Genomic DNA, 14,558 nt, shown 5'->3' with positions numbered 1-14,558 from the left:
ACTTGCATTAATGGATTTTCACTTATCTGAATTTCACATTTGTAGATTTGATGTTTCTTACATTTTTTGTAAACTAGAGTTGCCACATTTTTGATAAATTAATGTGCAGTAGGTTAAACCAGTTGAATTAATTTAATTGTATTGCATAACTAATCCAGAAGAGCTAATAGGATCATGCACCGTTGCGTAGTTTATTTTAATGGCCTAGTTATGCTGTTCTTTCTACTCCTTCTCATCAATGCAAAAACAGCAGTGTAATTGCTGCATCAAGAGCTGATACTGTATGTATGTAACTGGGGAATGAAGTCTTCGAACTAATAGTGCATTAAATGTTGACAAGTGGTGTGAGGCCCAGAGGAGGCAGTCTGACACTGCTTTGGCTATGCACCTATTGCACTATAACCGCAACTGGTGCAAAGAAACTTTTTACACTGTTTCATCTCAGCAATGAACTGACTATGCCATTAATTCTTGCGAAAATTAAATATTTGACTGCAATGTCATGAGTTAAGCTCTGGACATGAGCATAATTCAAATTAATGAAACATTAGTCCTCATGGTTGCCACTATCGGCACCCTCTTGTTATGCCATCTAATATATTAACCTTTGCAGGTGCATTTTTCAAAGATTTACTGCACTGAGTGTTCTTAACTAGTAATATTGATCTACATTACGGTCTCCATTTTGATAAATGGGAACTCTAGCTAATTGGTTTGCAATGTGGAGAAGGGTCTACATAAATTCTTTGTCTGATCACCTCGTTTGAAATATTTGCATTGCTCATTTCGCCATATGGCTAGTAATGTTGCTTGTTTGAATTTTATCTGGTTTGAATTAAGAACCATTTTTAAAAAAAATTGCAGTTCTATAATCTATCTCCTTGACATGTAGTAATTGTTTTATTTAATTCAAGGAATTACCCTGAGGGACATTAAAGGGTATTCATGTCAATAATACTGTTGTTGGCCTGATGGCAAATTTTTAAAAACTGCCACATGTCTTCAATATATCATCTGTTATTTTTTTTCCCTGAGTTGGTCCTTGAGTCAATCTTGAAGTTAAGGAAACTCAGCCCAGCTTAGACTATATATTTTTTTTTAAAGGCGGCTTCTCACATGTAGAGAATGTGTTCAGAAATTATAATGTTCGCTTGCTAGTGGGCAATTAGATTGCTATTTCTTTTGTGACTTGAAATAAAATTGCATTGTTTCACTGGCAACTAAATTGAAAAGGATGGTGAAGTGTCCCACCCACGATTCAGCTGATGTTCTAACGTGTTTTGGAATTGCTTCTGCTCTAGGAGTTGACAGATTCAGTGAAGATATCAAACAAATGACGGGCTTCAAACCAGGTCTCTACTGGAGGCTCTGCTGGAAGTTTGTTAGCCCAGCCTTTTTACTGGTAAGCAAACAGGAGTAAAGTTAACAATGTATTAAAATATGAAACTTCATTAAAACGGTCTGTTAGCCCAGGTGGTGGACCACCTGCTTCTTCACAAAATGGTAATTTTTGTACTTTAGGTGGCATAATAAGAGGGTGAGGTGCAGGCAAGGGTTTATATTCAAGGGGTGCCTGCCACTCAAGCCCACCCACCAATTAGCTGGGGCCCTGGATGAAATTCCCACACTTCCCACAGAGGCTATCACAGTGGGATGGTAGAAAAGGGTTTACATAACTGTCTCATTTCACTACAACTGCACCTCCTATCGATCACGAAATGCCATAAGTAATGATTGTGGAGATGTTTGCAGCCCAAACCATTCTATTGTCTCATTTTAAGAGGTTGAATAAGAATTTAAGAGAAAACTGGAGTGTGCAGTGGACCAAAAGCTAAATATAATAGTTCAAAACTGGGATGTTTTAAGATTGGGAAAATATAGGGTTTTTTTTTAAAGCTAGGAGAGGGAAACCCTGTTTGTAATATAGGTTTTGTAATATTTCCAAATTTTCCTAAAGATCCTAATGTCTGGTATTTTCTCCTTAGCATAAGTTAATTGACTTATTAAGGATCTGTTTATAGAACCAAGGAACCATAGGATTTTACACAGAAGGAGGCCATCATGTTCTTTGCGAGAGGAATCCAAAACTAATCCCCTTACCCCTGTATTTTTCTCAGCTTCAAATACTTAATAGAATTTTTTGCTAAGGACCTTAACATCTGTCAATGTGCAGGAGTTCAGAACTTGTGCACTGTGAAAGTTTAATTTTAACAGTAGTGCTTTCAGTATTTGTCAACTGGAATTAAGTCACCACTTTAGATAAAATTAGTAATGCTCAAAATTTGCCTGATATATGGCAATACGAAAAAGAACAGATCTTCAGCTAGCTGTTAATACAATATAAAACTTTGCAACATTGATCCTTATAAATCAAACTGAGTACTTTGATACACATTCTTCAGAGAAAAGGGAACTGCTTTCGATCGTTTTTTTTTTAAAAAGGCTATTGGGAAAGCTATTGGGGAGTGGGACTAATTGGATAGCTCTTTCAAAAGAGCCAGCACAGGCACAATGGGCCAAATGGCCTCCTTCTGTGCTGTAAGATTCTATGATTCTACCAGAAAATCAATGGAAAATTGAGACAAAGCAGCTTGGAACATTCTAGAAAGACGTTATGGCAAAAATGTAATTATAAATTTTGATGGATTTTAAATTGTATCTTTTTTAAATATGTGATTTAATTATTAAGAGTGTAAAATTAGCAGAAAAGGATCAGTGACACTTCAGAGTCCAATCATGATAGTTACATTTGGGAATATGACAAATCATGAGGAACATTAATAGGTCAATTACCACACAAAAATAATGGGAAAGAATTCCAGTATTAGCCGTGTGCACTTCACTAATTAAGTTAGATTTACTTCCTGTATTAAAACCTTGCATACAGATTTAGTAATGTCATTTTTCAACTCATTAACAGGGCAAAGTAAGAGGGAAGTGCAGAATAGGTGTCCTTTAAACGTAACACAAGACCTAAAGTAACCAGCAGCTATCAAAATACTGAACAAAGTCAATGTGGCACTATAATAAAATATTTGACACAGCTTTATTTTTTTTAGAAAATGTGAATTCTTAATTAAGTATAGTAAATTAAAAAAGTGAGATTCAATTACATCTAATTAAATCAGCAGAACACTTGAGGCCAAATATTTGCACTCTACAACAAAAGTAAAGAGTATGCTGTATAGAGCTGGATCTCTTATGAAGACCTTCTCCTAAGGTTATACAATTAGTCACATTTACTTTTAGGAGTAGCAGTATGCTTTTGGCAGGTCTCTGGGCATGCAGCTGGTAGTTGTCAGAAACAAATTGTAAAGCAAGGTAACATGTGTCTTCTTGAATTTAGCTGCATTGGCATTTCCCTAGCTACACCTTGCTTCTTTGCAAAAGAATACTTGCAGCCTTTGACATTCAGTTCTGTTAGATAACAAATTTTATGTGATAGGATTAGGAATGATATTGTGGAGCATTGCCAAATAATATGTGCTATTAAATAGATGTTGAAAATCTGTCCCCAGAGAGACCTTTCTCCTTAAATCAAGTTTCTTATATTATATTGCTCTTAAGAACTTAAAGGAATCCAGAAGCACAACTGGCAGAACATTCACCTCCCCACTGGAAGGTTGCAGATTTGAGATCCGTGGTTATCAGTTTGGTAAATCCACCTCAATCTCAATGGACTGCAAAATGCAGTTCCACATGGAAGTGAGCCATATCATCTTTGGAGTGGGAGGGATAATTGAGACGAGCTCTTCTGCACCATTTAAAAGAGGTCAACTCAGTTCTCTCACTCGCCAACAACACAACATAAATTGTCAATTGTGGAGAAGTCTCCATTTTCAGACTTATACTATTCTACACTCTTGGAAACAATCTGTGAAGGGTTAAAAGTTTCAGTTAAGGAATAATAGGATAAAAGTACAGTCTAGAAATCATAGGTAATAGTGACCATAGAAATAATAAGATAGCATGAAAAAGGAACATAAGAACATAAGAAATAGGAGCAGGAGTAGGCCAATCGGCCCCTCGAGCCTGCTCCGCCATTCAATAAGATCATGGCTGATCTGATCCTAACCTCAAATCTAAATTCATGTCCAATTTCCTGCCCGCTCCCCGTAACCCCTAATTCCCTTTACTTCTAGGAAACTGTCTATTTCTGTTTTAAATTTATTTAATGATGTAGCTAAATGACCACTTGACTATTCTTTTCATCGACCATATATAATTTCCCTATCACAGAATCAATTCAAATGATTTAATCTCCTAAAAGAAGATTCTGCAAAATTTCTTCTTGCCCCCAGAGGTAAATCAGGCAAAAACTACAGAATAACTAACTAATCTTCTGACCTAAATTGCTCACCTTGAGTTTCTTTCCATGACATGACATTTCTGTTGTCTCAGGAGCTCAGAAACCATAATGTACCAGCCATTATTTCATCATCTCAATCAATTATTACACTTATAACCTTCAATCCTGTTCCCAAGCAGATATTTATCAATCTCTTTTTTAAAAGGAGTTAATCAACACAACATTAATTGTTTTTCCTGGGTGTCTATCCCATATATTTGAGAGAAAAATCATTTCTAGTCTCTACTGAGATTTATTAATCACATGTTCATGTCCAGTCGTTGTGTGCTCACAGTCCAAGTCAGGTAGTCTGCCTATGCTTGAAGGGCAATTTGGGCAGGTTCCTTTCCAGCTGTGTGCTCTGACCCAACTGATTTGCTGGTATTCACTGCACCCAGGTGATCCAGTGTTTCTTGGGTACAGACCAAGAAAAATCTTTCCTAATGATCTCCTTCCATGTCTTGATCAGGCACAAATATTTATTCATCTATGTTCACCATATTAGCCGTACTCCAGATCTAGTTCAGCTGAATCTCAATTATTGTTGTATATTTTGCACCAGCACCTCAGCTTTCCATCAGTTCTGTGGAGACCAACTTTCATTGTGTAAATTTCTTTCACCTGTGAAAGCTTTCCAATTTTCTACAATAGGCAATTTCCTCCTGTTTTACTAAACAATCATTAAGGTAATTAAACAAAGACAGACCCCTCAGGACATCCCAAATGCTTTACTGCCAATGAAGTACTTCTTTAAAATATAGTCACTGTTGTAATGTAGAGAACTGTGACAGCCAATTTGCGCACAGCTAAGGACTACAAACAGCAATGAGATAATAACCAGATAATCCGCTTTAGTGATGTTGGTTGAGGGCTGAATATCGGCCAGGATACTGGAAAGATCTCCCCTGCTTTTCGTCGAAATAATGCCATGAGATCTTTTATGTCCACCTGAGTTGGCAGTTTAATATCTCAACTGAAAGACAGCACCTCTGACAGAGCAGCACTCCCTCAGCGCTGCAATGAAGTGTCAGCCTAGATTACATGTTCAAGCTTGAACCCACAACCTTCTGACTCAGACGCGAGAGTGCTGCCACTGAGCCACGGCTGACACATTCCATTTGTTCCTTCCATGCTCCCAAATAGCACGGGAAGCAGCACGGCTAGCACCACTATTCCATCGTTCAATTTTTATTTTGTACACCACACCTTTAAATTCCTTCTTCAGTTCCTCAGAACTTCTGCCCACAATATCATTTGACTCCAATGGAAATACCAATGCTGGCTTAGTGGCAACCGCCTTCCCCCAAAATGAGCTTATTAGTCTTCATTTCTACAGTGTATATCCTTTGCCCTTGTCTCACAAAACAATACTTACAGCATCTACTCACAACTCACTATCCAAATATCTGACTAATGAGACCTCGATTTTAAAGTCTTGTGCAGATCCATCCTGCCCTTCCATCACCTGAATCATTTCACCTCAAGTGTCACCTCTTCATCTGCCTCTTTGACATTTGCCTCCATTTGTCTTCGTCTGTCTTATTGTTATCCTGCCTATTGTTCAGAGGTAGAAAGTTAGGACCTCTGATGCTGTTAAGACACAGTGCCAGGATTTTTAAAGTTATGTTTGGAAATTAATATGTGAAATTCTGATTTATTTGCACATTGGTTTAGAAATAATTAAGAGCTTTTACTTTATTTGTATAATGTTCACTCTAAAGCTATAGATTGTCACATTTTATCAATTGCTGCTCTTTGCAATTTGTTCCCTTCATAGGAACCTTTACTGTTTTCAGTAACACATGACATGTTTTTTTTTCTTCCTTTCAGTTTGTAGTGATTGTCAGTATTGTGAAGTTCAAGCCTCTAACCTACGATGAATATGTATTTCCCAATTGGGCAAATCTTGTTGGATGGGGAGTAGCAGCGTCTTCAATGTCACTAGTTCCAATCTACGCCATCTACAAATTGCTTACCGTTCGTGGGACTTTAAAGGAGGTTCGTATTGGTATATTTTCATCATCTCAAAGAATCAAGCTGTGTGAGGGATTAAAAAGGAAGGATACATTTTGTAAGGAGACCGTAGCCTTCATTTTGTGATATGGGTGCAGTTTAGACCCAAATGGTTGAGGGTGGATTTTAGACAAACTCAAATTAAAGAGGGAGATTTTGAGGCCTCCTGCCTGGTGAAACCAGGGCGGTAGCGCTCTGAAAATGGCAGGGAATGATTTACTGCCCCATTCCTGCCTAATGGTGTGGCCGTCCCAATCTTCCCCAGGGCATACCCCTGGGCAGCCGGAGCACTCGCCTGAGCTTGGTGGTAGGCCCTTTTCATATGCAAAATGAACTCGATTACTATCTTAGTGGGTGCAGCTTGCACCATGCACACTCTGTCCAGTATCAGCTGGTGGTCCAGCCAAACAGCAGCCCAGCAGGTAAGTTTTAATTTATTTTTGGAGGAGCAGAAGGGCTCCTCCAGATTCCACAAAGAACAACTTGGGGCGCTGCAGCACCGGATCCCCCCGTTCCCCTGGAGAATGGATTCTCCTCTCCCTGGCGGATCTACCTTCATCTGGTTAGGTCACCGGATATTGCAGTGGCCCAGAGCTGGAGAGCTGTCCCGGAGCACTCGTTTCCCGCTCTCAGCCCGCCGGCCCTATGCTAATGAGGCCCAGCTCTCAAAATGTTCCGGGCCTCCTGTCGGGACTATTGGGCAGCTGACCGGTGCACTCTGCCAGTCAACCATCTGACCACAGCTCGGGGAGGAAATAGAAGCTGAACATATCAACACAAAGGACAGAGTTTCAACAGTTTACAAGACAACAGAAACAGCCAGGAGCACATACAGTATTATACACCCAGGGCTTGCACACTGTTTTCCAAAGTCAGCTCATCAGCACAGCTCCAAGTGAGGATTTGGAAGTATGCAGGATGCACACTGGTGGTGGGAACAGGAAATTGTGGGCAAAATTTAAAGGGAATCAGGACAATTTATGAGGGAGTGTCATGAAAGGGATTCAAATTCTGAAAGCCTTTGGAGAGGCACACAAGAGTCTCTGAACCCATTAGCAGCTTTTGCCAAAGTTGAAGGGGGAAGCGGACTGAGAAGTAGTAGGGCAGACAAGAGGTTGCAGGCAAGTGAAGTTCAGTCCAGCATCCATCTCTCTGTTTGATGGCAGCTGAAGTAGAGGTGGTGTTGCATTCCACCATCCCCATAGCTCAGAACTGCAGCATGACTGGAAGGAGTTGGAGTCCACAATGACCAGTACCGTCACTGTCCGTGCCTGTCCTATGCTACACAATAGCTGCAAGTATCCTAGCAGCAAACGACACAGCTCTGCATCCAAAATGTATAGCTATAAAATAATTATGCAATTAGTTTGTTAATTAGCTGATACTATGATTTATGCAATATTGTACATATGTGGGTCTAGATTTATTGCAGTTAACTACATTACTAGATAGCCCTCAGCTCATGACCTGGGCCTTGTTAATTAACATCTCTGGGACACATAATTCACCCACAGTTATTTAATCCTGCATATTGACATACAACTACAAAACAGATTAATTGATTTGGATTAGTCTTAAATTCACTTACAGCCATCCAAGATCACTTATGAAGTGACTCATGGATTATTAACGTGCCACTGTGCTGCAGGGTAGTTGCAGATGTCCAAGCATTAAATGGCACAGCTCTGCACCTGGCTGTCTGCTGCTCCCAATCCAGTGAAGACAGTTCTCCGTGGATGTCGCCAAGTAGGTCCAACAAAGACTGCAGCTATGGTTGGTGCATCTTGCTGGGTGTGGCCAATCTCTCTGAGTCACTTCATAAGTGAAACTGGAAGCTGCAAGTGAATTTAAGACTCTAATCCTATTGAGGGGTTCAGTCACCCTCATAGTTTGTGTTGGTTATCTGAACTTCAAGACTGGATTTCAATCTTAAATTACTTACATCGCACAGTATTATTTATAGTAAATGTAGTTAAATATAAAAAGTATTCTGAGAGCCTGGATGAGGTTGAATTAATAGTTGGCATTCTCCCAGTCGTGCAAAGCCACTGTGTAGCAGAGAACTTCAGTGCACAAACTTTTTGTGACACAGGCTCTCACAGGGTATGACTTCTTAGCAACATTATCAGATTGGACAGTGAATTACTGTGAATTTCATTAATCACAATATATTGTAGCTGGAACATTACTGGCAGTTGCATCTCTACAAGGGCACCATCACTTGCAAGCATGTAGAATAATGGTTAGCAGCCACAATTAAGGAGTTCTTGCAACTTGATTGTATTCCTGAATGACTCCAAAATTTATTTCTAAAACATACACCATAGTAACCACAACCATAAACAGAAAACATGTTTGGGTCCTATTGGATTTGAGAATCTTACAAAACCTAAGCAGTGAACGGCCTACCAAGATAAGTTTTAAGATTTTGCATTCGTACAGTAATCTCAGCCCATACAACTGATATCATTTTAGAGATGGTATAACAGTGGGAATATGTTACTATTCGCTCCTTAATTTTTTTAAATCTAAGTACTTCTGGGCCAGGGCATCCAAATGACCTTAATGGCACCTTGAGAGATGTATTGATTTTTCTCTGCAGTGCTGTGATTGTGTTACTTTCTGCACAATATCAGGGCATACCTCCCAGCACACCAACATAAATCCAATGTCCCAACATTATGCATGTAGCAAATTAATTCAAGTTAACGTTTTAAAACATAATTTGAGAGCACGAACCTCCACTTGTTTCTGATTAAGACAAATGTTCCTGAGATGCAAAATTAATTAAAAGAAGTTTAGGAAGGTAACTGGTATACTTTCAGAGTCCTGGGACTTCAAAAAGCTAAGCATGTTCTCTAAAGAAGGTTTGGTACATGTACCACAGTGCTTTTGGTCTAGGAACTATATGTAACTTAAAACAAAGGGAATATCTTAACAATCATATGCATCTTTTGTTCTCTCTAACTGAACTTTCAAAATCCCACAAAAATCATTAAGTATGCATTCTGATATTCACCTAAAATAACTGTAGTTTATATTAGCAGACATTTTATTAAACATATTCCAAGGTGCAATTCCCCATAGTGTAAGTCACTGGTAGAACATCACCTTGATTCATTGATGCCTCCTCCACTGCTGAAGTGGTCAGTAAGATTATCTTTGTGCAATAGAATTGCTGATGTTATTCATATAGGCATCATTATCTTAAAGTCTACTTAAGCTTTCAGAGCACATAATGTTAAAATGATTAACCTACATCTTTGACCAAGTTTTTGGTCACCTGCCCTAATGTCTCCTCCTTTTGGCTCGATGTTAGTTTTTGTCTGATTACGCTCCTGTTTTGTGCCTTGGGACGTTTTACTACGGTAAAGGCATTGTATAAGTGCAAGTTGTTGTTGTTGGAAGAAAGCAATGTCTGCCAAGTGTAAACAGTCAACATGGCCCATAGTGAGTCTCTAATGATATAACAAATAAACAATCACTCACCAGGCTGTTTTCAAGCTGTGTACTATGTTTCCATTTGTTAAAGTTCTGAACACATTTTACTTGAAAACACTGCCTCGAGATACAGTTGTGGAACTGCATTCATTACAGTCACAAGCTATGTTTTATTGCTGTGGATCATAAAAGCATCTGTTCGTTATCAAATATCAAACAATTATCCTTTAAAAGTTCAGAGAAAGTACTTCCATTTTGGAGAGGTTTTTCTGCTTTTTTCCTGTTTTGACTTTTTTTTTCTGTGAAAAGTGGTCATAAATTGCTTTCAGATAATGTCAAAAACACCCCTGGAGGAGGCATCAATGAATCAAGGTGATGTTCTACCAGTGACTTACACTATGGGGAATTGCACCTTGGAATATGTTTAATAAAATGTCTGCTAATATAAACTACAGTTATTTTAGGTGAATATCAGAATGCATACTTAATGATTTTTGTGGGATTTTGAAAGTTCAGTTAGAGAGAACAAAAGATGCATATGATTGTTAAGATAGTCCCTTTGTTTTAAGTTACATATAGTTCCTAGACCAAAAGCACTGAGGTACATGTACCAAACCTTCTTTAGAGAACATGCTTAGCTTTTTTGAAGTCCTAGGACTGATGTTGGTAGTCAGGCTAACAGCTGCAGCATAGTCCCAAATCGTCCCAACTGTAAGGTTGTATAGAAATCAAAAGAAAAAACTGGACAGCATAAATAAAATGAGGGGAGGGCAGAATTAGTAGAAAGTGTGAAGTGGGTAAACTTTAAGAGAATAACTTTATAATTGATTACAATAAATGATGTGCCTCTCCTTTAGAGAATAGCATACTGTATCACCCCTGAAAATGAACATTATCTTGTGGAGCAAGGAAAAGTGCAACAGTTTAAGGTAAGTAAAACAATTCCTCCTAACTTCATTAAAATGATGCATTTTGCCAAGCCAAGCGAATATTATGTCTATATGTTACTTTTTTAACTGTTATTTGATCACTTTACAGCTCAAGCACTGGCTTGCAATATGAAAGCTTCCAACACAACTACAACACAATATGAGGTGCAATGGAAGTAATAAACTCCTGGCTTTGAAAGCTTTTTCTATTAAAGTTTCAGAAATGTCAGATTCTATTACAACTCAAGTTCAGTGCCATTTCTGTCATGCTATAATGTGGCTGGCTGACCTCCTGACCTCTGGCTAATAGCATAGGAGGATTATTTCTTTTGTAACTCCTGTTTTTTTAAATTCACGGAATATGACAAACTGCAGCGGTCTACGTGGCATTGATTATTTATTCTGGAATATTACTATTTTCTTTATTAGCACCACATGCACACATTTAAAACAAACACTTGGACATTTGAAAGTATCCAGCAATGTTTTCTGACTAATTTCTTGTCAGTACATATATGAAGAAGGGATAAAAATAAAAACAGAAAATGCTGGAAAAGCTCAGCAAGGCAGCATCTGTGGAGAAAGAAACAGAGTTAACGTTTCAGGTCGAAGACCTTTCATTTCAGATTTCCAGCGTTCGCAGTATTTTGATTATGAAGAAGGTAAACAGTTTGTACCATTTTATTTTACTTTTTAAAAAAAAATTCTGATATTGTAAACTGACATACACATTGGCCCCTTCCATTTCTTAACTAACAGTACTTTAACTATTTTAATTGAAAGCCATCAATCTATTTGATCAAGCTTGTTTTCAACAATGAATACATCCACAGTTTGCTTCGAATTTGTACACTTGTAAAATCTAAACTTCTCTCATAATTTTGTCTCCTCACGATAATTTCTAGTGCACGAAAAGTCTTAAGTTACTGCCTGTGTCTTTTCAACCTGTTCATTCTCGTCAGATATTCTGGGTGCAATTTCCCTCATTCATAACCAGAGAGAAGAAAATTCCACCTCTAAGGATAGAATTTCTATTTGGCAAAGTTCATGTAAAAACCTTAATGCAAGCATACTACATTGCTGTGTGCACTATTTTTATGCGTATGTTGACCTGTTTAAATGCCTGTGTCAAAATAGTGCACAAGGGAATGTAGTCCAAATGTGTTACGTATTCATAAGTGAACGTTGACAATTGGATGTTCAACCTTCTTGTCTCTAAGTAATCTAAATAACGATGGAATTCCTGTGAATCCACCTGTGTGGCTAGATTGAAAACTTTTCTGTTTACATATAATGTGTCCACTGTTTCAATTTAACATGCCATTCATAATAATATGTATACATGAAATGGTTTTCACAACATGATTATTATTTATCCACTGATCGTGTGTTCATAAAGATCTCTTCAGAGGTGTAACATCTATTGCATTTAACTAGTACAAGAGCCATATCAACAAGATTAAAATATTTAAGTATAGTTTCTAAACACATTTTAATGGCAGCACCTTCATGAGAAGTGAGCTATCCTTTTCATCCAAACTTGACCAAAAGTTATGGCATTAATGGGTTCTGTAAGTGTCCATGAAGCAGTCCATCTCTACTTGGTAGATTAGCACTAAAAATGTAAAATTCTCCTATTCAACTCCTTAAGCCAAAAACAGAACAAAATACAATGTCTCCTCAGACAATCCTGCTTTACTTGTTTCTGTAAGGTGGATTCTCCATTTTTCACACAGAGTCACTGTATTTGGTGAATGACATGGAAAACATTCAATCAAAGGCGCTCAATGGATTGTTCATTGGTCACGAATTGTGCCTAACCAAAATAGTAGTGAAAACCATTTCTCCACATTGGATTGGATATTAACGATCCATACATGAGCAAATCTTTCCTGTCAACATTTATATTCCAAGCAACTTACATAAATTTTTTTCCAAAGTTTAAATCTGAAGAGCTAATCCAGTTCAAATTATTGACAGCAAGTCAGGTTTTATTGTGCTTAAATGTACTTTTTGATCAAAATCTTTAAAAATACAAGTGGAGGGTGAACAAAGGGATTTTCTAACTATCCCAGCACTGATTCATTTTCAATATTAACAGCCAGATAAAATGTGGCATAGAAGGAGGACAATTAGCAAGAGGGCAGTAATAGTTTCCAGCTGGTGATCACAGGCAGATTATTGCTGCACTGAGGGTAGAATTTTCTTTCCCATCCTTTACACTGTAGTGAGGCTGTAGACTTGATCCTACAGTTACACAGGCAAAGAGGAGAGAGGTCTAAAAACATCAGGTCAGGTTGTAACTTCAAGTAAAGGGGTCACTGAACAGGGTGTATTTCACCACAATAAAATTGTGAAATGAATTCTTGTTTCCTGAAAATTTGTCACCTGCCCATTTTGTCTTATAAATTTGCTAAAAATCCGGGAATTTTCTCGGGTGGGGGTGGTGGGGGGGTGTTTCTACCGAACAGCTGCGGTAATTTCAGTAGAAACACCGTTTACGCGATGTAGTCAGCGTTTCCTTCGAATTTACGGCGGTCGATAGAGAGAACCCTGAGGAAATTCCCGGCGAGTGTACTTTTAATTATTCACTGCTCGCAATTCTCATGTATGCTGACTTTCAAAATGATGCATCAGTTTCCAAACTGTGTGGCATTAGAAAAATTGTACTGAATTAAAAATTGGAACTGACCGTGAATACTTGGTCAGAACTGGGGTTCATTAGCAGCTTACCTAACTGTATTAAAGTAGTAGTAAATGGGCCCTTAGTTGTTTTCCTGCCCACCCTAAGATATCGTGTGATAAACTGTTGTCCAAGAATGCCTCAAACCACATTTGCAGAGCAGCCATTGATTTCACTGAAGCACTTTCATTATCAATGACTTTCCATTTACTTAAATGATGGAAATGTTCATTCAATATTTGACATTTTCACCCATCAGATATTCTTAACAGATGTATTTTGTTCCATGATTGAACTTTGTCTTTTAAACCTTTACAAAAAAAATCCATTTAGCGAAATGTTTTCCAAAGCAAACTGATGACCAAAAAGCCACATGGATAATTTTACTGAGCTGTTTTCTTCCACAGTTTTTGTATATTTTTAAAAATAATTCTTTGATTTATTTAGGTTAGATGACCTTTATCATTAAAATATTAGCATTAAGATTTTTTTAAACATCTTGTATATAATTGTTTCTAAATTGTAATCAGCTGTATGAAGTCTGAAAAAGATATTATAAAGATATATTAATCTGCCTGTATCAAAAATTAGTAATATTCAAGTAACAGTGATGCTCTTTTCTAAAAAGATCATAACGTCTGATTCTGTGTTACATGTTTTCATATGTTAAATAATCAAATGTATTTATCAAGTGTTTATAAAACATGTGCTTGTAAAATCTATATTTTAATGTACTGCTGTTAAATTTGTTTATTGTGCTTTGTGTAAATATGAGCTGTTTAGAACTGTATTATACAGAATTATAGACTATTAAGATATTATTGTGTACATTCTAAAGTTCTGTTTAAAGTGAGTGAAGGCCTCTATAATGTAGTAAAATATGCGCACTGTAATAATAAAGTATATCCTCTTATACTGATAATATTAGACTTCTATTTTGTCGATGAATATGACTCAAGCAATGTTATCTACATTAACCTTTACTAAAAATACGACCTGCTACTTAAAATATTTGCAACACATGAGTGAAGGTTTGATGTATTTCTTGACAGGAAGCTGTACATGGTACTTCCAGCAAGTGCTGTTTCCCCACAGAGTGCACATTTCTTTACTTCCCCTAATGGTAACCAGTGAGATTACATTT

The 14,558-nt window shown here is 37.5% G+C and overlaps 1 protein-coding gene across 1 annotated transcript in view; it reads left to right on the top strand.

The window, feature by feature from the left end:
* slc6a2 (solute carrier family 6 member 2) overlaps positions 1–14,336 on the top strand; it is a 135,327-nt gene extending 120,991 nt beyond the window's left edge. The window contains exons 12-15 of the mRNA XM_067997869.1: positions 1,302–1,402; positions 6,179–6,346; positions 10,660–10,731; positions 10,841–14,336. Of these exons, the coding sequence (XP_067853970.1) occupies positions 1,302–1,402; positions 6,179–6,346; positions 10,660–10,731; positions 10,841–10,864 (365 nt within the window). The 3' untranslated portion in view covers positions 10,865–14,336. The remainder of the gene's footprint in view (positions 1–1,301; positions 1,403–6,178; positions 6,347–10,659; positions 10,732–10,840) is intronic.
* The last annotated feature ends 222 nt before the right edge of the window (positions 14,337–14,558 follow it).

The sequence above is a fragment of the Heptranchias perlo genome, chromosome 16 (genome assembly GCF_035084215.1).
Source record: "Heptranchias perlo isolate sHepPer1 chromosome 16, sHepPer1.hap1, whole genome shotgun sequence".
Lineage (NCBI taxonomy): Eukaryota > Metazoa > Chordata > Chondrichthyes > Hexanchiformes > Hexanchidae > Heptranchias > Heptranchias perlo.
This window is presented reverse-complemented; position numbering and strand designations above follow the sequence as displayed.